The 24088-nt window shown below is 34.3% G+C and overlaps 1 protein-coding gene across 10 annotated transcripts in view; it reads left to right on the top strand.

Annotated features, from left to right (window-relative positions):
- The window catches only part of LOC120416662 (small conductance calcium-activated potassium channel protein), a 441654-nt gene that overhangs the window by 355183 nt on the left and 62383 nt on the right, over positions 1 to 24088 (top strand). For all 10 annotated transcript variants that reach the window (XR_008212046.1, XR_008212047.1, XM_052707820.1 and 7 more), the window contains 3 exons: positions 2581 to 2676; positions 16881 to 17197; positions 17272 to 17376. Coding sequence is in view for 8 of the 10 variants with exons in the window: in XM_052707820.1 (XP_052563780.1) it covers positions 2581 to 2676; positions 16881 to 17197; positions 17272 to 17376 (518 nt within the window). In the remaining 2 variants the exon portion in view is untranslated. The remainder of the gene's footprint in view (positions 1 to 2580; positions 2677 to 16880; positions 17198 to 17271; positions 17377 to 24088) is intronic.

Here is a 24088-nt window from a genome sequence, read left to right as displayed (position 1 = left end):
TGTATTAATTTTCATTCGTAAAATTTCACATTTCACCCATTCCATGCTACACAAAAATTTAAATAATTGCCATTCCATCGGAAGTCGGGCAGCTTCAAAATTGCAATTATGCCATTATTAATGGCCGTTGCCATCCAAGTCTTTCGCACTGTCCGACTTTGGACAGCCCAATAAATTAAACCAGCAACAATGCATTTCAATGATCAATGTGCTCTGCACAAGGTCGTCGTCATAATGTGTTCGAAAAACTTTTTTCCCCTCTCAAATTGAAAGCCTTCAACAAATGTACGCCACGAACTCGAAGTTTACGCGCCAAAAAGTTGCTGCATCCGGGTTTGCCAAAAACCGCCAAAACCCAGCCAGCCAGCATCAGTGCAGCAGTGCTGAGCCTGTTTTGCCGGAAATCCCCCACCACCTCACTGGCAGCGAAGGGTGGCGGTGGTGGTTGGTGGTGTTGGCACCCTGTTAATTAAAGCTTTCTCGCCCCATGACAGCAAAAGGGAGCTTTGGCAACCAACAAGAGTGGAGGGGAATGTTCTTTCGCAACGGCTCTTTTGTTGACGGCAGGGAAATGGTTCGCAAATATTGAAAATTCCGCGTATTTTGAAATCTCATTTACCAACAACAGTTGGGTTGCATCGACAGGTTGGTGTGTGTGTGTGTCTTTGCGTGTGTCGGCGGAAGTAGAACTTGGTGAAATGCAAATTAATTAAGTTTTATTTATACTCTTTGTGAGCTTTGAAGTGGATGAGTGGGGGTAATTCAGTGTTGTTATTTGATATTGGTGCTTTGTGAAGGAGGTATTGAAAGAATTGCTTTTCAAGTGCAATTTGTACATTAATTTTCACTGGCATTTATGAAAGCATTTAGAATAATTTATCCAAAGATTGCATCCTTTTTTATGATTTCTTCATTATTTTTGCTAAACAAATTTTAATTGACCATTGATAAGAATTAATTATCATGAATATTCGAACTGAACAATTTGTTTGAGGTTCATTTTTCTTCACCTCACAAAATTCCTTAATTTTACTTATTTTTTTTTTGAACTTAGTATTGCGCATTTAAAATGATAGGGCAAAAATATGTAAAGTCAATCAAATTGAAAAAAAGTTACTTAATCCACCCTTAAGTGGTTGGTGCCTTCCTCACATTTAGAGGGTAATGCTATCCAAAATAGATACAAAAAAAAGTTCATAAATAACGCTTAAGTGCTTATAACTTTTGATAGGGTCGTCAAATCTCCAATCTTTTGAACTCGTTGGAAAGGTCTTTTAATTACCTATCCAACGACAAGTCGCATGACAGTTCCGGACAATGTTTTGATCGAAATATATGAGATCCGGCCTCTAAAAAGTTCATAAATAACACTTAAGTGCTTATAACTTTTGATAGGGTTGTCAGATCTTCAATCTTTTGAACTCGTTGGAAAGGTCTTTTCAATACCACATTATAAGGTGTTACGTCGATTCCGTTTTTTTCATTAGAATTTCACTCGAAAACTGATTTATTACAATTTCGAACTTTTAAAAATCATTCTGATTCAAACCGTAAATTTACTTAACACATGGACGTTTGAGTTAAAAATCCCTTTCAAAGGGTGTTTTTCGAAATTACGAAAAAATGGCAACTCGTCGATAAACATCCAGCTCGGTAAACTTCGTTAGATAAATGTACGACTCGTGCTGTAAAAATCATCTTTTTGAAACTTGTTGATATCAGTTCAAAAATCTAAGTTATAATTTAAAATCTTAGGATCATGAATTACATTTTATTTCGGTAATTCTCCACCAACTCACACAGCAGTTGCCCCAACCCCTCTTCGATTTGCGTGAAACTTTGTCCTAAGGGTAAATTTTGTCCCTTTTTTTATACCTCGTGACGGAGGGGCGGTACGACCCCTTCAATTTTTAAACATCCAAAAAAAAAGTATTTTTCATCGAAAAACACTAAAAAAGTTTTAAAAACTCTGCCATTTTCCGTTACTCGGCTGCAAAAAAATTTGGAACATGTCATTGTATGGGAAATTTATTTTACTTTTCGAATCTACATTGACTCAGAAGGGTCATTTTTTAATTTAGACATGATCAATTTTTTTACAATCAAATAACGGAGAATGGCTGAATTTTTAAAAAAATATTAGTGTTTTTTTTTATGAAAAATGTGTTTTTTTAGGAATTTTGAGTACGTTATCAATTCAGGCGTCTAATTTTACATAAAAGTCCATTTGACACCACATTTCTATCCCATCACCGTTTCAGGCTGCAAATTTTTGAAAAACATCTCTTTTTTCACATGTTCAAAAATTGAAGAGGACGTTACGCCCCTCCGTCACGAGGTATCAAAAAACGGATCTCGGATTCATGATCAGGGACAAAAGTTACCCCTTAGGACAAAGTTTCACGCAAATCGAAGAGGGGTTGAGGTAACTTTTCTAAATTTCGTGTGAGTTGGTAGAGAATTACCCATTTCTCACATATTAAAAGTAAATAATAAGTTTTAAAAATGTGTTGGTTCAGATTAGGCATTTTATATTAACTTCGATAACTAATAAATGTCTTTTTTATCTTTTTCCCACAGGCATCTTTTTATTCAACTGCTTTAAAAACGTTAATATCCGTATCGACTGTGATTTTACTCGGGCTCATTGTAGCCTACCACGCCTTGGAAGTTCAGGTAATTATCTTCCCAATTATCACAACAACGTTAGTTCAAAATAACAGCAGATCAAATCATGTTTCGCAAAAAACGATAACAACGTGCTAAAAACTCTGTGCCAGCCCGACCCGCTAGCTAAACAACTCAATAAAACCAACTTAATGAAAATTTCAAAATTTACGCCACGACAGCGGCTCCAACGAGATGTTGGCACATTGCCAAACATTAATTTGGCTTCCCCAAAACTAACACACGCACCGGAAGGAAAAAAAACAAGCGCAAATTACTTGGGACAGTTCTCCGAGCCCGGGGAAGTGGTCCAAGTCTGGCTCCGGAATCTGCATCGAGGAGGTTCTAGCCAAGGCAGAGAGTTCAATAAAGAACGTTGAAATATTGCCACTGGCAGCTTAATTAAGTTTCGACAGTGAAGGAGATGGTAGAGTTTCCAGGGTGTAAAATATTGCCTGCAATTAGATTGTATGGCTAGCTTTTTGTTGGCCTAGGATGGGGTGATTTGGTGCCATGGTTGGAACTCCAGTGTACCTCAATTGATGATGATATCGGTTCAAAAAAGTTTAATTAATTCTACTGCTTCGATTGCAAAGAAATTTATGATAGGATAGGAAACAATAATAAAGGATATCAGTTTGCATTAAGCGTTAAAAATTGTAAAACTAAAACTATTGTATGTACCTTTCTGATATTGATGGACACATTTCCCCAAGCTGAATGTGACACTAGTTACGATAACGGATAAAATATTATCGTTCTAGATAGAAGTACAAATGAAAGGCAATAAACATTATTGTCTGTTTGTAGTGACAAAAACATGTCGCACAGTTTCATACACTATGTTGGCACATTCAAAATGAAATCTGCCGAATGTGTCAATGTCAGCCCGATGAATAAAATCGATGGAGATAATTTATCTGATTTATGTATTACTGAGAGCAACAAACCTGCACGAAAAATAAATAATACCTTTACTTTTTTTTTGTTTGTCGGAAAATGTAAAAACGATAAAAGGATTTCATCAAGTTTTAATAAAATGCGTGCAGTTTCAAGATTTACAATGTTTTTGGAGCTCGAATTGCAATGTCTGTTTCACCCCACTTTCCTTTAAAGAAGACTTTCGGGACCCAACAAACCTCGCTGTTCACGGATATAACACCAATGCCCATTGGTCCAGATCTCAAAATTATATGGAAAATGGATTTTCCGAGAAATGATGAAGATTTAAAACTTTGATGAGTTGTTGCAAATAAAAAGGTGCAACTTTTGGTTTGATTGAAAATTAGGGTGGTTAACGACTAGGGTGATTATGAAAATCAAATTTTACAAGAATATGTTTTTGATTTTTTTTTCATCTAAAAAGTTTTTGAGCTTTCAAAAATCAGTTTTTTTTATCGTTAAGTTTTAGAAAAAGGTGATGATGTTTGGGGCACTTTTAGAGCTCTGAAAAAACAAACATTTATATTTTATGAAAAGTCAATTTGGACATAAGAGTCGAAAGTTTCAGCCATTTTAAGGTAAAAAAATCAATGTTTAAACTTAAATATCTCAAAAAAGCGCAAGTCAAATTTGATGCGCCAGGATTAGTGTGTCCCAAAAAAAGGCGATGTGATGGAAACCTTCAGGCTCACCCGGATTTCAATATGTTTTTGTCTCAGGAACTTTGTTTTCATACAACAACAAAAATCCCGAGAAATGGCGATTTGCGATTTACTGATAAATGGTCTGTTTTTATTTAAAAAAATGTTATATTTTGTTCTAAGCCCTTGAAAAATTCATTCATTCAAATTGTCCTGTTTTTCACTTCAAAACATAGTGCAGCGACCTCAAATTTAAATCATTAAATTTGTCCATTTATCGATCCTCACCACAGTTCTGACCATGCGCGCTTACGCAAGCATAAATAATCTTACCCGTCGACTCGCGTTGCGCGACAAATAATTAAGCTTATGTACAGGTGTGGATCATGAGTCATCCTCACCCTTTATTCAATTTCGCCAATTGTTAGGCAATCAAAAAAATGGTTAAGCTTTCAATTATGAATGTGCGATGTTATTCACAGGGGAAATTGAGGGTGTGGCTTAACCAAATTCATTGGCATGTTTGTTCAATGGAGAATTCGACCTCCTCATTATTGACATACATTTTTGAGAATGTTTTAGGAACATAATGTTGATATTCCAATAACATAATTTAAAGTTTCACGACAATGGTTCGAACCCATGACTTCCGATTTTGAGGTGTACTCACTACACCATACGGAAGTCATGAAGAATTGCAGAGGTCTGCATATTTTAATTCATGAGGTTCATCGATGCTTCTCATCGAAACGGACCACTTTTAGTAGAACAAAATTTAGTAGAGTTTTCGGGGACTGACTATAAAAACCCCAAAATTCTTGAGGAGGGCAATTAGTTCCAGTTAGTTCCAGTCAGTTCCAGCCAGTTCAAGCCCAGTCCAGTTCCAGTTCCAGAAGACGCCCCAGACCAGCCAGACCCGCCAGCAGCCACCAGTAGCAGAGGCCCCAGTCCAGCCGGACTTAGCGGTGGAGGCCGCAGTCCGCCGGGACTTAGCCGCTGTGAAGAGTCCGCCGGGACTTAGCCGCTGTGAAGAGTCCGCCGGGACTTAGCCGCCGTGAAGAGTCCACCCGGGACTTAGGAGTTCGGGTCTGGCATGGCTCGGCGCAGAGGTCTGGAGGACAAGTCTGGCTTCAACGTAGAGAACTGGTTCGACGAAGATCTCAATGCAAAGTGATGTGATCGTGCGCGTAAAAAAGTTAAGAGTGTTACCGCAAAAATGTAATCTTTAAAAAAGTGTAATATACAAATAAGTGAAGTTTACTGATCTGTTTTGACTCTGCAAGTAAATATCACAAAAATCCTGAAAGCCTAAACCGCTCGAGCCGTTCAGGTGGTGACTAGCGGAAAGCAACGCTGTGTGTGTTTGGACACGCCATTATGATTGGACAAAACCGAGAGTTGAAAATGTGACTATGTGTGAAAGTTAATGAACAAAATGATTTCGCGAAATAACAAACAGTTAAAATAGTGTAAATTGAAGAAAATGTTATGTGAGGAGTTCTAAGATGGAAGCAAATGTGCAGCAGTACGATATGGAACCAAAACGGGCTCGACCAATGGCAGAAGCATCGAAAATTTCGAAACCGGCCAACGATGGACAGCATTAGGGATTCAACAATGACGAGATCATCTGGACCAACTGGAGACGAAAATCAGCCACATCGGACACCCAAGAAGACGACCATGGAAATCTGGCAGTTTAGGGTGAGTAAACAAAAGTTATACCGAAATTTGATGTAAATAGTTAAAAACACGCTTAAAAGGGTGCACAGCAACCAAGGAAGTTGTTGTCTTCTTATGCCAAAATTGACAAACTTACGGACCCAATCCTGCACAAATCTGATTGTAAAAACAGGCAAATTTTGTTGTAAATCACTTAGTAGACAGTACTTTAGGGGATGAATAAAACATTATATCGATAGTTCCCGTAGTTTCGAAAATACTAAAATACCTGTAACAAAAATCTTGGTGCAAAAGCTCTTGTTGATGTGCACCGTTAATGATGGCGAATTTGGAGATGACGGATATAATCCAGCTTATTCCAGAATTTGATGGGTCATTAGACTCACTGGAGCAATTTTTAATATTAATAGATTATTATGCTGATCAAATTCCTGAAGGCGAAGATCAGAGTAAATTTTTAAATATTGTTTTTATGAAACTAAAATTTAAAGCAGCAGCACGTATAAACCGAATTTATGCAAGCACTTGGGAAGAAACCAAGGCAAATTTAATTAGAGAGTTTGGTATCAAAACTACTTTTGGTAGCATAATTGAACAAATTGAAACTCTGAAACAAGGACGGGATGAATCATTTAAATCATATGCAGGAAGAGTTCTTGACATAAAATACGAAATCATAAAAATTGATCAAAGTTACAACGAAAATTCATTTACAGCTTATAGCTTAAAAAGCCACTTTATAGTTGGAATTATAAATAATGATATCAAAGAAATTGCCACGAATAACCGTCATATGAAGTTAGAAAATTTGCTAGAATTTTTAGAAAATGAACGAATTGACAGAGAGTCTTTAAGAACTCTCGAACAAAGGTTACTTGCTAGTACTGAAAATTCAAACCTTAATTTTGACAGAAAATTCAGAAATTTCAGGTACAATAAAAATACAAATTTTAATCAAAGAAATAATTATCAAGCTAACAAATTTTATGAATGTTATAAAACGAATACTGCAAAGAGCACTTTAAAACGAACTTATACAAATAGTCGACGCAATAAAAATCAAATTCCAAATAATTTTAAAATGCAATTTAAAGAATACATTCCACCACATGAAACATTAAAAATCAATTTCAATAATGATTCGATATTTTATGCAAATATTGCTACCTTGGCAAGGCCAACAAAATTTCACAAATTTATAATTGACTCCGCATCATGTAACAATTTTGTAAGATGGGATGTGGTTAGTAATATGCGTTTAACTAACATTGATTTCAACGATAGAATTTCCATTAGAGGGGTTCATGGAATAGCAGAAGATACAGTAGGATCTGTAAATATGATTTTATTGATAGGAAATTCAAAATACGAGGAAAAGTTCTACATTTTGAAGCATTTCGCTGATGATGCAATTCTTGGAGCACATTTTCTAAAGAAATACACCTTATATATTAGTCAAAGTTTCGACTACATAGTTTTACGAACGCCTGATACAAAAAATATGCAATATCATAATCATGCAATGACCAATTTATTTAGAAACAATGACATTGAAAATATAAACAAAGTAAATATGACAGGTATTGGAGCAAACAGTTATGACAATTTTAATACAAATTATGATGAAAATAATGGAAATAATTATGATAATGACAATGGCTGCAATGGCAGAATCCAACCGTGCATTGAAGAGTATTATGACGATCAAATTGAAATTGATGATGATAACCAAGATTACCCAAAAGAGATGAATTTAGAAAACGATCGAGATTATGATGTGATTGAAAACATGAAGCATGAGAAACTTACAGGCAACGACAGAATGAGAAAAATTTATGAATTGGTTAAAACAGACCACTTGAAAGGTGATATCAGTCAAGAAATTAATAATATTTTGAATGATTTTAATGAAATATTTTATTTAGAGGGTGACGAGTTGACTTATACCAATTTAACCATGCACGATATAGAGACAACAACTGAAATTCCAATTAATAAAAGACAATATAGATTTCCTGAAGCTACCAAGAAACACGTAGAAGAACAAGTGGAAGAAATGTTAAAATTAGGGATAATACGCCCAAGTAAAAGTCCGTGGAATGCACCGGTATTATGCATCCCAAAGAAAGACTTAGACGCCGAAGGCAACAAACGCTACAGAATTGTAGTGGATTTTCGAGACCTAAATACAATAACTAAACCATTTGTGTACCCTATACCGCTTATTAGCGAAATTTTGGACAGTATTGGAGAAGCTCGATATTTCTCAACCATTGACTTGAAATCAGGATTTTATCAAATCCCAATTAACCCAAAGGATGCTGCGAAAACCGCTTTTTCAACATTTCTAGGACATTATGAATTTTTAAGAATGCCAATGGGACTGAAAAATAGTCCATCAACATTTCAAAAATTTACATTCACACTTATTTATGAAATACAACCTGTTAATGCGTTTGTATACTTGGATGATATTATTATATTTGGAAGAACTATAGAAGAACACAATAATAATTTATATAAAGTTTTGAATGCATTACATGAACATAATTTAAAAGTTGAACCATCAAAATGTAAAATTTTACACAAAGAAGTCAGATATTTGGGTCATATTATTAATGAAGAAGGTATTCGACCAACTAGTGAAAATATTGATACGATCAAAAACATGAAAAGGCCGCAGACGATTAAAAATGTGAGATCATTTTTGGGAACTGTTAATTTTTATGGAAAATTTATTCCAAACATTGCAGATAAACGTAAGCCACTTAATGCATTATTAAAGAAAAATGTGAAATTTATTTGGACAGAAGAATGTGAACATGCATTTGAAGAATTAAAAAACTATTTAATTTCAGAACCAGTTTTAGTAAGACCGAACTATAATGACAAATTTGTTTTGACAACTGATGCTAGCGATTATGCTATCGGAGCAGTTCTTACTAATGAGAAGTCAAATGATCACCCCATCGCTTACGCAAGTCGTGCGCTTATCGGGGCTGAAAGAAATTATTTCACCATTGAGAAGGAACTACTAGCTATTGTTTGGGCAGTAGACCACTTCAAACATTTTATTTATAACCAAGATTTTATCGTTTACACAGATCATAGACCATTGGTAGCTCTATGGCATTTGAAGGAAACTTCACCAACGTTGACAAAGCTTCGTTTAAAAATCCAAGGCATTGGATGTGAAATTCGTTACAAGCAAGGAAAGGAAAATGTGGTTGCAGATTTTCTCTCACGTTTAAATAATGATGAAGATCATGCAGATGATAAACAAGCATCAAAATTAGTAGCAATTACAACTCGTCAACAAGCAAAACAAAATAGACAAAATATTTCAGATAATCAAAACTCAACAAATACTCCAAACAGACAGAATTCATCTAGAAACAATAATAATTGGAATAATAATATGAATGGACTTCAACAAATTGACATAAATTTAGATAATGACGATGATAGCAACGACAAAACATTTACCTACAAGGATTTCCAAGATACAGATATCGATTTTAACGTTTTAAAATTTTCTAAAAATATTATACCATTTGAACAAGCCGAAGCTACATTTATGATATTAAACAGTGTTACGGTACACAAAGAATTGAGTAAATACATTGACCTTCCACATGGTATTAAGGATTACACCAATGAAAATATATTTGTATTCCCGCAAAAGAAAATTTGGGGTTTAATTTTGAATGGAACATTTCGTTCAGCAGTTAAGAATGAAGAATTTTTCGATGGTTTATTAAAATGCTTTGATGATTACCCTGATTTTGCTAAACATGCATCAGTGATACAAATTATTTCTCATAGAATATTTAAAACAGAGTTGGAACTAAACTTATTACGATTTTTTGCAATGAAACTTTCAAAGTCATTTATACTATTTGCAACAGAAAGTGAACGAATTTATGTAAAACCAGAAGATAGAGATCAAGTGCTTAAAGATTTTCACGACGCACCGTTGGGTGGTCATGTCGGGGGTAAACGAATGATTAAAAGAATGAGTCCTTTATTTACATGGGAAAATATGCGAAGAGATGTTTTGAATTATGTAAAGCAATGTGATTCGTGTCAAAAGAATAAAATATGGCCAGCAAATAAAATGCCAATGAAAATTACGACAACATCGTATGAACCCTTTGATAAAATTTATATGGATGTGGTTATGTTACCAATTTCTAATAATGGAAACAATTGTGGACTTGTGATACAAGATGATTTAACAAGATTTTTGATTGTAGCTCCCATGGAAAACCAAGAAAGTACTACTGTTGCTAGAACTTTTGTTGAAAACTTTGTTTGTAAATTTGGTGCTCCTAAAGAAGTTGTAACCGATCGAGGTTCAAACTTTGTAAGCAAATTATTGCAACATACATGCAAAATATTACACATTAAAAAGATCGTTACAAGTGCATATCATCCTCAAGCTAATTTAGTAGAGAGATCAAATAGAGAGTTGAAAGTTTATTTACGAAATTTTATTGGCAAAGATCCACAATGTTGGGATGAATTAATACCATATTTTATGTTTGAATACAACACTACAGAAAATTCATCAACTGGATATTCTCCCTATGAACTTTTGTATGGAAGAAAAGCTACTATACCAAGCACAATTTATAAAATCAATGATTCAGATTTAAATTATGACGACTATATTTGTTCAATGAAAGATATATTCAAGGATGCTCATGAAACTGCTAGAAACAACTTAATATTGTCAAAAGAAAAAAGAAAGGAAATTTATGACAAAAAGACAAATGATTGGGTACCAATGTGGGGAGATAGAGTTTTGGTACAAATGGTACAGACAGGAATTGGTCAAAAGTTACAAAATAAGTGGCGAGGCCCTTACGATATCGTTAAATTTAACAGCGATCAAACGACCACTATTAAAAATGGCAACAAATTTGAAGATGTACATAATAATAGACTTAGAAAATACAATGATTAATATTAGATAAAGTTTTATGTCAAAATATACCAGTATGATTTTTTCAACAATATATATTGAAAATACCTTAAAATTAAATGCTCCAATACAAGATAAAATATTTTATAATGATAATTACAGTACAATTAAATGGAATATAGATAAAAATTACGATGAATGAAATGAATGACATAGTATCATAAACGATTAATATCAGAAGACTACAATGAATGAAAATAATAAGTTTAAACACGGGATTATTTATGTATATTAAACAAAAAAATAATTATAGAAAAATATGGAATTGATATGATTGATGAATTAGAAAAAAACGATTGTTATCAAGAGAACTAAATGAAAAAAAATGTTACAAATACCGATTTTTTTTATAGAAAAATAAACATGGCAAAATAACATATGATTGATTTAATATGATTAAATGATTGATGAATTAATGTTGAGTTAAACAAAATATGAATGATTATTATCAAAAAAATGCACAAACAAGATGAATGTTATGGATTGGGGATGAAAGATAATTTTTACAAATGATTGAATTTATAGGGAACATATTAAGAAAAATACCAGTACTGAGTTTATACATTTTTTTTGAAAAACACGTGAAGCGATAATGATCAAATATAAGCATAATAATGAAGCAGTTATGAAACACGTTAAAACAATCAAGAAGCTGTTGGGTTGCAATTTTGGGAATATATTTAATTGAGCTAAAATGGGTTAACAGGGTATTGGAAAAACAATGACGCAATTTTTAACTACAAATAAAAACAAATCAAACGGACTGAACAATAACGAAATTTCAACGACAGGCAAATGAAGATGGTGTGATTATTAAATGTTTCAAAACAACATGTATGCAAGTAAGAATGTGTGTGAGAATAATTGGACAAGGGACTGCAGCCCAGAATGATTGTTGAATGTAAACATGTGTTTTATAATTTACTTAACAATGGATTAAGAATATATTTTCAGACTTTTATACGCTAATACGAAGGATTTACAGGAAACCATTGGAAGACGATCAAGAAGACAACAATTTCAACAAGGACGAATATGAACTACAGCTCAAGGAAGGGTAAAACTTGTGAGTATATCGTGGGGAATCTAAAAAGATCGAAAAGAACGGTAAAAGTCTAGGGATACATAAACTGATAAAGCAACGCCAAAGGGATAAAAAAAAAGTAGACAATTATACTCTATGGGGAGAGTTTTTATGTCGAATATAGCTTCAAAACAGTTGTAATCCATGGGGGGATTCAATATGTTAAAAACATTTCAAAACATTTGCACTTTACGGGGATAGTCAAATGAAAATTAAAGGGAATGGATAAATAACGCTTCAAGGGAAAATCAAGGGATAAAATAATGCTTCAAGGGAAAAACACCTTTAAACTGATAAAATTCAGAGAAAAAAAAATCAGAACGATATCATTAAAATGATAATTGAACCAACTAATTATCTTGCAAATTCAGCATTTTATTGCGAATTGCTCAAATAAACAAATTTATTAAATGGGTTTGACAAATTTGATAACACAAAGTGACAGACAAGTTTCATAAAAAGTTGATATAACAGAAAGGATATTCTAACATGCGCAGTATTGCAATGGCAAGATGATAGGATGTATAGATCAATGAAAAACTTTATAGAGTAATTTTTTTATTCAAGTATAAAAATAATAGTCAATTAGAACTGATTTTTTTATTATTGAAAATAATAGAACTGATTTCATATAAAAATATCAACAAGATTTATAAGATTGTAAGTAAATTTGAATTTCAATTTTACACAGAAATTAAATGATAGATACCTGAAAATTATAAAATATTGTTCATACAAAGAAAACAAGTAAGACATTTTTGTGGGAGAAACGAAACTAAAAACTGAAGTAAAATATGGCAGAGACGGGAGACGAAACACAAGGATGATCGACGCGTTCGTATGCTGAGAGGTTCTACGCGTTCGTATGCAGAAGTTTGTGATGGCAAGATGGTGAGTGGCAAAGTCATGCGGGAGGTTGGACAGGTAACGGTGTTGATGTTGTTGTAAAAGGTCATATCAATGAGGATCAAGTCGAATTAAAACGCAAGTTTAGTAACGAGACATTCACGTAAAACAAATTACTAAATCGAAATGTGGAATTAAGCGAAGTAAAGAAATGCGAAACATCAATTATGGAACAAAAATGCAAGTTGAGATCATACTGCACGTCTGAAACTATTGAAAAGGATGTCATTAATTTACAAAAGCCAAAGTTGCAAATTACACGAAAAGACAATTTTGGACAAACAACATGTTCTAAACATTTGAAAAAAAAAAAAATTACACCAACCGATGTAAATAATTTGAGAATGTCAAAGATGCAAATCAACTGGAAAAGTCAATTTTGGACAAATATACTGGATTTACGAACAATTCGGCAATACTCGGCAAGTAAGAAGTCAATGCACTCTCAAAACTGACCATAGTCAACTCACAGCTGGGTTATGAAGCATAATTCATGATGGAAACGACAATTGCACTAATCGACGAAATTCAACACCTTAGCCTCGAAAACTGATCAATTGACCAAGTCACTGTGGAATGAATAGCCTCACGATAGAGACGATTTTTGATGGAAGACGACAACGATAACAACCAGCCGATCAACAAAGTTCTACAACAACAACAAATTTTGCTTACAGTGGAAAAAATGCAATGATTTTTTTTAGAAGAGATAATGAAATTTAATTTCAAATGCAAGTTTATGTAAATCAGTTTCAACGAAAATAATTTTACAAGAGAAGTTCAAAACAGTAATTCAAGTAATTTAACAGGACCAAAGATCAAAAGAGTAATGAAAATAATTTTACAGTAGAAAAATCAAAAGAGCAATTATAATTAAAAAGCAATTTTCAAGAAACCACAAGAAGAACAAATTGTAAACCGCACGATCATTACACCCGACAATATTCTTTCTATAGATGATCATTTCTTTCAGACGATCATCTAGCTGATAAGTGTGGGGGAGATTAACCAAACCAATATTTTTTTAAATCAATTTCTTATAGCCAGCCATTAAAGTATCTTTTTATGATTTTTTGCAAAGTTTTTTTTTAATTATTAACTTTGGCAATACTATTTCAACCTACAAATAACTTTCGATAGATGTTCTTAATGCTTTTCAAGAATACAAACATCTAGCTGGTAAGTGTGGGGGAATGCAGCGACCTCAAATTTAAATCATTAAATTTGTCCATTTATCGATCCTCACCACAGTTCTGACCATGCGCGCTTACGCAAGCATAAATAATCTTACCCGTCGACTCGCGTTGCGCGACAAATAATTAAGCTTATGTACAGGTGTGGATCATGAGTCATCCTCACCCTTTATTCAATTTCGCCAATTGTTAGGCAATCAAAAAAATGGTTAAGCTTTCAATTATGAATGTGCGATGTTATTCACAGGGGAAATTGAGGGTGTGGCTTAACCAAATTCATTGGCATGTTTGTTCAATGGAGAATTCGACCTCCTCATTATTGACATACATTTTTGAGAATGTTTTAGGAACATAATGTTGATATTCCAATAACATAATTTAAAGTTTCACGACAATGGTTCGAACCCATGACTTCCGATTTTGAGGTGTACTCACTACACCATACGGAAGTCATGAAGAATTGCAGAGGTCTGCATATTTTAATTCATGAGGTTCATCGATGCTTCTCATCGAAACGGACCACTTTTAGTAGAACAAAATTTAGTAGAGTTTTCGGGGACTGACTATAAAAACCCCAAAATTCTTGAGGAGGGCAATTAGTTCCAGTTAGTTCCAGTCAGTTCCAGCCAGTTCAAGCCCAGTCCAGTTCCAGTTCCAGAAGACGCCCCAGACCAGCCAGACCCGCCAGCAGCCACCAGTAGCAGAGGCCCCAGTCCAGCCGGACTTAGCGGTGGAGGCCGCAGTCCGCCGGGACTTAGCCGCTGTGAAGAGTCCGCCGGGACTTAGCCGCTGTGAAGAGTCCGCCGGGACTTAGCCGCCGTGAAGAGTCCACCCGGGACTTAGGAGTTCGGGTCTGGCATGGCTCGGCGCAGAGGTCTGGAGGACAAGTCTGGCTTCAACGTAGAGAACTGGTTCGACGAAGATCTCAATGCAAAGTGATGTGATCGTGCGCGTAAAAAAGTTAAGAGTGTTACCGCAAAAATGTAATCTTTAAAAAAGTGTAATATACAAATAAGTGAAGTTTACTGATCTGTTTTGACTCTGCAAGTAAATATCACAAAAATCCTGAAAGCCTAAACCGCTCGGGCCGTTCAATAGTTAGGATACCTACCAATAATGTTCTGTATTCATATTGATCCAAAAAGTCAGCATTTTTCAGTGGCAGCATGTTAAAGTTGGAAAAATGATTTTTTTTGACTGAAACTTTTACGGATTTATCTCTAAAACCCACGAATAAAAATTGGCACCAAAACCAACACCATCATGTTGTAGGTAAATTTTTTGAAAAGTTTTGCTTTGTTAACAATTAGTTTTTGTCACTTCAGTGCCAAGATGCAGCCATCTTAGTTAAAAATGGCTAATTTTCAAAATTCTCTATGAAAACTTCATTTTATTACTTAAACCACTGTTTCAGCTACTACCATTTTATATATTTCCAAACCTTTTGCATTGTTTTATATCTATAGTTTTCATTTATCATGAATCATGGAATATAATGAAATTTTTCTATTTTGTTTTACTTTAACGTCGCATCGCAATGCAATGCATAAGGTTGTTGATATTTTTCACGAACACAAACACACACACACACACAGACACACACACACACCAGTATTTGTTTACGTTTTGCACTGCCACTGGCATAGTTTCACAAATCCAGCCTAACATATTAAAAGGTCGTATGAAATTTTAAAATGCCGTTTTGACGGTGTCTGGACCAAAGAGCCTATGGCTGAAAATATTTTTATCGGATTCCTCGGACAATTTTACGTAACATACTAAAAAATGAGAGGAGTTCATTTTCAGGATTCTGAGAAAAGATTTTTTCAAAATAAAATCCATGTTTTTCGACGCACCGCGTGCAAAAATGGGAAAATATCAGCTTTTTCACTAACTCTGCGATAACTTTAAAATTTCAGCGATGAACTATACATTTTTGGTGACCAAAAGTTGCGTTTTTCAATTACGAAACTTTTGGTACTTAACCTAACACGGCGACCCGGTGACCGTCTAATTATTTCGGCCAGGGAACTCCTAGAAAAATTTTGAGAATGATCCGAGCACTTTTGTTTTTTCCCTGCTGTTTTCGTGGGGAATTGCTGTATAGATATATCTCCAGTTGAAAATGTCTAATATTGAAGGGAAAAGCGTAAGGGACCTGACGCAATTCAAAAAATGTTCAAATACATGTTATCCCATGTAACTTTTCCCACTGAATCAGAAACTGCCCTCAGAATTGAGCAAAATTTTCAAAATATCGATTTTTGGTCATATTTTGTGTTAATATGATAATTTTGTATAGAAAAAAATCATTTTCCACACAGCAAAAAAATCCAGCTGCGTGTAAAATGCCTGGGTGCAAAATAAATGTTGCATTATTTTATGAAATTTTATGTAATATTACACCCTGAAACATGTAGCCTCTTGTATGCATTTATCCTTTACATTCTTCATCGGGCTGATGGCCAAGTGAGTTAAGGCGCCAGTTCTTACACTGTTGGTGCTGGGTTTGAATCCCGTCGGTTACAACTTTTGTTGTGTAATAGTCTCACTGACAACTCATGGCTTGCGATTTATCCACGCGTCCGGTTTATCCACACAGACAGACACTTGAATCCCAAATTCATTTCAATTTTGGTGTATGGCGCCTGAAAGATTTAATCACAGCTTGAACATGATAGGAATAAAGTTGTTCTTGCACCAATACAAAATTATCGTTTCTTACTCCTTACTGATGCATTTTTCCGTTTTTGTTTCTCTGCCTTTTCCGCTTCCAGCTTTTTATGATAGATAACTGTGCGGATGACTGGCGGATAGCGATGACCTGGCAGCGAATGAGCCAAATAGCATTAGAGTTAGCGATCTGCGCGGTCCATCCCATTCCCGGCCAGTACTACTTTCTGTGGACGACGAAGCTAGCGAATAAGAACAAAGCCATGGGCGCGGAACTGGTCCCGTACGACGTGGCGCTCTCCTTGCCAATGTTCCTCCGTTTGTACCTGATATGCCGCGTGATGCTGTTACATTCGAAACTCTTTACCGACGCCTCGTCACGTAGTATAGGTGCGCTGAATCGAATCAATTTCAACACGAGGTAAGTTCTACTACTGCGATGATGGTCGCGACTTCCGGTCAAACTGACACGATTCGACGTGTTTAATCTGACAGATTTGTGCTGAAAACACTCATGACAATATGTCCGGGAACGGTTCTACTAGTATTCATGGTTTCATTATGGATAATAGCATCATGGACGCTTCGGCAGTGCGAGAGGTAATTATCTTCAATGATACAATCTGTTTATTTATTTTCTCTCTCGCCCAAAATATCATAATCTTACCCCCCTTACTATCTCTTTCTCTACTTACTCCGTCTCCTATCTAACTCTATCTATCTCTAAGCTCTGTCACTATACTCATTTCTCTCAACTACTTCTATTACTTCTATTTCGCTCATTCTGTGTCATCCCCTCTCGAACCAAAAGAACCCTCTAAAATAAAGTTATATGTACCTAACAACAGTTGATATAGAATAGCAGTTAGTTTCTATATAATCTACTACAACAGTCATCTAAACTTAATCCTTCCCACCCATGATTGGACCGATAAAGATATGCCCAGTAACTTTAATCTCGTTTCGTATAATATTGATAACAGTTACCACCACTACCAAACTGCTTGATACACACATATGAAATGTAATACAACAAACAGATCCCCCGAAACCCCCTTCTTTCTATCTCCTTATCTCAATCTGTCTAGTAATTGAAACTCATTATTACTTTCATTCAAGTCAGTTTGTGTTAATTTTTACGTTTAGTTTCGCTTCTCTCTATATCTGTACCTTCTTTCTGGCTTGGAGGCTTTGTTTTCGTTTTAGTTTTGTTTACTACTGAGTTCCTTTTTTCAAAGTTGATCGTAACTTGTAACCCAGTGCTAGAACAATCCCTTCTTCCGAACACTGTGATTTGCTGTAGTTTTGTTTACAAAAGCCACAAAAGAAAGGACCGTCTGTGGCACCTTTTTAGTAACTCTAGTAAAACTTTTAACTAACCCCTCTTTCTATCCTCCCTGAAACTCACGCAAAGTTTCCGTTTTGAGTTTCGTTTGCACCACTTTTCTTCACTTTCTTGGTTTCTTTCATTCTTCCTAAGTTGGCAATCCACGGTCCAATCGTTTCGCCTAATTATGATGCTCTCATGACTCATCCTTCATAGCTCTCTTTCTCTTAGGTTTAGTATCTTAAAGTCCATTCAAACTTGAGTGAAATAAAACGAGATTATAGTCTCTCCCTTAAAATGAAGAGCCAAAGCAGTGATCTTACCTTTACGATGGAATAATTACCACATCGCCAAACGTTAAATTGTCTAGAAATGAATCTAAATAAGGTCAAACGCAAAAAGGGTGTTTGCTGAATAATCTTAAGAAGAAAAAACACCACCCACACGAGAGATTGGTAGAATCAATTTACGTTAAAGTTAAGACCCCCCAAATCCGGAGGAAGCAGCAGCAGCTGAACCGCGGCCGCTCTAGTGTAATAGTGTTTAATCTTGGTAGTGTCTTCTGCATTTGTACCCAACTAGGTATAGGTACAACAGACCATGGTTTTCGGTTTTATACGCCAGTTTTGTTTGCCGCACCACAGTTTTGCACCTTTTTCGGCTTCTGCAATCTTGTACACAACACACACAAACACACACAAAATCTCTCTTGTTTTGCACTCTTTGTTTTCCATTTAGCTTCATTGCGCACAGTTACACACAGTTTGGATTACTAATTCACTAAGGTTTTTCTTACACTATTTTGTATTGCGATTTAAATTTTTAGAATTCTTAATCTAATAGGAACAGTTTACATTAATTCTGCGAACATCGTGGGCACATTCATAAATCACGTGACATATTTTTTAATTTGATAAATATACAGAAAAAAATCCCGTAATCGTAAAATGTGTTTATGAATTAGAGAACCACGCAGGAATTTATTAATGAGTATAGTGCATTTGAATATATCTCTTCGTGGTTCTAGAATTCATGAACTTAATTCACGATTTCGAGAATTTACTTTTTTTCGTGTATGGTCTGCAATTTTCTGATATTGAAATTAAAATCGTTTATTTGCAATTTTTTATGTAGACTACTTACATTTTTCTTCCATAGCTGCTATTTTTATTTCTGCTGTACAGATTTTGGCCTAGTTCTGATAAATACATGCCAAATGATATCACCCCTAAATTATATCATTCAATACCAATGTTTTGACAAAATTAAGTTACAAAACTTTAATTACAAATGTAATTTGTCCCAATGGCTTATATGTGAAATACGCGTGAAAATAAATATAAACAAAAAAACTGAAAATTGAACCAACAGTTTCTGAGATACCGCGTTTTGAAAAATGGGGGAAAACTCAATTTTCACAAAACATATTTCTAAATAACTAGCAGTCTAATAACCAACATAAAAAAAAGAAAATTGTAGAAAACTTTATCTGTTTTTCGAACATTTTTTTTTTGCAGGGGTGTTTCTCTTTCAAAAAGTATTTCCAAATTGCAAAAATCTGAACATTTTTCGAAAAAATAACCTAAAAAGGCCCATAACTTGACAACGCTGCACTTTATATTTAAAAAATGTGAAAAATAATTTTCGATTGCTTATTACATTTTGCAGCTAAAAATTATATATTTATTTTTTTATTTTTCCTTTAACAATCAATATCAGATTTCACACCATTCTAACCAAAAGATTTATTTTAGCCCCCTATAACATAGGAAAACCTGGAAATTCAATTTTGGTGACAAAAATTTTAATTATTTTTTTTTAATATTTTTTTCAGTGTACCTATTATTTTTCTGAAATGTCAAATGGGGCAGAAAATACATTCTCAAGAAACAGATTTTCAGTGAACATTTTGTATGAGCAGCCCTTGGAAAAATACAACTTTTCTACATGAGTTGGAAAAATACATAACAATAAATTTTATACTTTTTTAAATGAAATTTAAATTTGCGTTGTAATTTTACTTTGAGTCTCCCGGGCAGCGAATCCAAAAATAATCGTTTTGTGTTACTTAATATTTTAACGAACCCCTTTGGTGCCACCTAGAAATGACGATACATTTGTTCAAAGATTTTAGTTAAACTTTAGTTTTTATTAAAACTAAAGCTAACATTTTTACATTTGCTAAAACTAAGCCAAAGTTTTTTTTATGTCATTACCATTCTTTAATTCATTTTTCATGCATGCTTTAATCAGTTCAGAAAATCAACTCTTTTAAGTAAGTAAATCTTTCCCTGTCCCTGAAGGGAACACCCGTGAAGAGAAAAGATCACCAGAGCAACTCTCTACGAAATCGGCCGATTTCGACCATTTTTATTTTTTTGTATTTTTTGATTTGACTCAAACTTTGTGGGGCTTTCCCAATGACCAAATAAGCTATTTTGCGTCATTGGTTCACCCATACAAGTCTCCATACAATTTTGGCTGCTGTCCATACAAAAATGGTATGTAAATATTCAAACAGCTGTAACTTTTGAATGAATTTTCTGATCAAAGTTGTATGTATTGTTGAGGAATTTTGAGAAAAAAATTGGTACACAGAAATTTTTTTTTGAAAAATAATGATTTTTGGAAAAAATCGAAATTTCATGCAAAAACAAGTTTGACATTATTTTTTAATGCAAAATTGAATCTGCAATCGAAAAGTACTTTACAGATTTTTTGATGCAGGACTCCGTTTTCAAGATAAAGCCACCGAAAGTTTGATTTTAGCAAATTATTTGCAGTTTTTCAATTTCTAAAAATAGTGACCATGAGTGACAGTTTCTGAAAATATTTTTTTTGAAATGATGTTTTCTTAATCTCACCAAAATAACCCACCATTTTCTAATGACGATATCTCAGCAACTAATGGTCCGATTATCAATGTTAATACTTGAAACCTTCGTGAAATTTTCCGATCCTTTCGAAAAAATATTTTGATTTTTTTTTTAAATCAATACTATAATTTTAAAATTGCCAAACATTGAATATTACGCCCATTTAAAATGCTAGTCTTAATTTCAAAATTTCAAAAAAAAAATCGAAAAGGTCGGAAAATTTCACGAATTTTTCATGTATTTAAATTGGAAATCGGACCATTGGTTGCTGAGATATCGACATTAGAAAATGGTGGGTTGTTTTGGTTAATCTCACTCATCTCACGAAAACTTCAATTTTCGTGTTTCTTTTTCTAAGAGCGGCTCTATCTCAGCAACCCGAGGTCCAATCGTCAATGTCTCTTAGACAATTTTATAGCAAATTTTCTGAACTTTTCAAAAAAAATATTTCTAGAAACGGTCACTCATGATCACTGTTTTTAAAAATTGAAAGACAGCAAATATTTCGCTAAAATCAAACATTCGGTGGCTATATCTTGAAAACGGAGCCCTTTATCAAAAAATATGTAAAGTGCTATTCGATTGCAAATTCAATTTTACATTAAAAAATAATGTCAAACTTGTTTTTGCATAAAACTTCGATTTTTTCCAAAAATCACTATTTTTTCAAAAAATCATAACTCGGCGCAGATTTTTGACCATGTTTTTCTATGGCTCAAAAGTTGCGGATTTTTGTCCCCTAAAACATATAAAAAATCTCGAAAATCAAAAAATACATATTTTGGGAAATTAAGTTTTAGTGAAAAAAAAAGTTGATTAAAAAATCTGCATTTTTTTCCGTGTACCTATTTTTTTCTCAAAAGTCCTCAACAATACCTACAAATTTGCCTTGAAGTCTTCGGCAAAATTGATCAGAAAATTCACTCAAAAGTTACAGCTGTTTGAATATTTACATACCATTTTTGTATGGACAGCAGCCAAAATTGTATGGAGACTTGTATGGGTGAACCAATCACACAAAATAGTTTATTTGGTCATAGGGAAGGCCCCCACAAAGTTTGAGCCAAATCAAAAAATACAAATAAAATCCATTTCCGGTTTTGGTAGAGAATTGCTCACCAGTAGTGTTGTTCCGAGCTGGGATTTGAACCCCGATCTACCGCTTACGAGGCAGAAGCGTTACCACTAGGCTACGAGGCTCGGTCAACTACTACCACCAAAATTGTTTGTTAACATAAATACTGAAATACTTTGCCAAACAAAATAATTTCAAAAGTACTTATGATAGGAACTAAAACCAGACCGAATGTAACAAATCCGGTATAAATCCGTTCAGCCAGTTCCGAGGAATAATATTGACATTATTTTTTCGGCACTCACAGTAAATGCTAATAATTTGATTCGAAGTCGATATGTATCCGTGAAAGTAGGTTTAGGGCGCGTTTTTAAGAAGTTCATTTTTCAATTGATTTATCTTTATCAAAAAGTTTCTAAAAACATATCTCTGATTCTTAAGCTTCCACTAACTTTTCCTACGATATGTGAGCTAATCTAAAAGTCAATCCCCAAGTCAATGTCACTTTGCTTAATTTCCGAATCTTATGTGATTGTGAGTGAGTGATAGCAACAAAAACGGGCCAACCAAATGGCCAAACATTGTGCCAAGTGAATCAAGATTGATCGATGATGGCCTCCCACGGTGATTTGGACTTTGCTGGTAGACGCTTTTCTGCCAAAATTGTCCAGCTTTTGCTGGCATTTCGGCGTAAAAAAAATGTTTCAAAAAGTGGTTTGGGCAATGATTACACTAATCGAAGAGTGACACCGAACCATCATCCGGTTGGCGGCTGAAAGAGCATCGGTTCGAGTGAGCATTAGAAACATGTTCTTTTGAATCAGTTAAAAGGAAAATTTATTGCCGTTTCGGCTCATCAAGTCGTGAGATTGATTGAGAGGTATTAATATGGATGAAAAACGCGAAGCAAACGAGACTGAATCGCAAGATATCTACCCACTGCTGATTGATGAACTTTCGTGTACCAATTACTCTGGATTGAGATTATCAACAGTCAAAGTTTAGTTTGTCTTGCATTTTTTTTATTGTAGATATTTCTCATGCAAAAACATTTGGTTTAAGCATATTTAAATAAAACCAAGCAAGTTTCAAAGTTTTCTTAATTCAACTTTACTACCCATTTTTTAAATCTACGTTTTGCCTGAACAAAAACAAGAAAACAATTGGTTTAACAACAGTCAAGCAGATGTAAACCTCCTTTCTTAATTCACAAAAAACAGATTTTAAGGAAAACGGGATTAAACCCATAGACAGTAACCATTAAAGTACTAATTTCTCAAGGTGGTTGACTATTATTTAAGATATGGTAATTCAATTTAAAAAAAATATTTGTTATAGGTATGTTTTTTAGATTACAAGGACTTTTTGTCAAAAAAGTTACCAGCAATCCAGAAACAGTTTTGATTACTCAAATAAACGATACGACATGAAGTAAACTTACCTTAATGTGTATCAAAATTGTAAAAATATGTAGTTTTCAAAGCTTGAAGCCATTCAATTTCATTCTTCTTCGTTAATTTACTGCCTTATCGACATTTATCATTTTTTGTTCTGCAGCTTTCCCCATAATAAATTTATGCATGAACTAGCTAATCTCGACACCTTTCAGCAAAACAAAATCCGCCCGCAGGCAATTATCACAAATAAACAAATTTGCGCAACTGTAGCCGCAAGCCGCCACAAATAAAATCCGGCGATGATTTGATTGCGGAAAATTTCCCACGTTGACAATTTTATTTTCTATCGAGACTAGTTCATTTCCCCCCGCCGTGCAGTGAGAACTGATTTCCATATTCAAATTAAGCGCCAATCGAGTGAAACCGAGCCTGCTCGCCGAGTGGAACACGATCGTTGAGGGAACAAAACCTTCTAGGAAATGTTTATAAACTTTAGGGTGGTTCAAAATTTACCACGTTCAAAACTGACTATAACTGAAAAAGTCACCTTTTCCATTATAAAATCTAATAAAAAACTAACTTAATCCACCTATGTGGTTGGTGCCTTCCTCACTCTTTTCCAACAATGGGTGATATG

This window comes from Culex pipiens, chromosome 2 (genome assembly GCF_016801865.2).
Source record: "Culex pipiens pallens isolate TS chromosome 2, TS_CPP_V2, whole genome shotgun sequence".
Taxonomy (NCBI): domain Eukaryota; kingdom Metazoa; phylum Arthropoda; class Insecta; order Diptera; family Culicidae; genus Culex; species Culex pipiens.
This window is presented reverse-complemented; position numbering and strand designations above follow the sequence as displayed.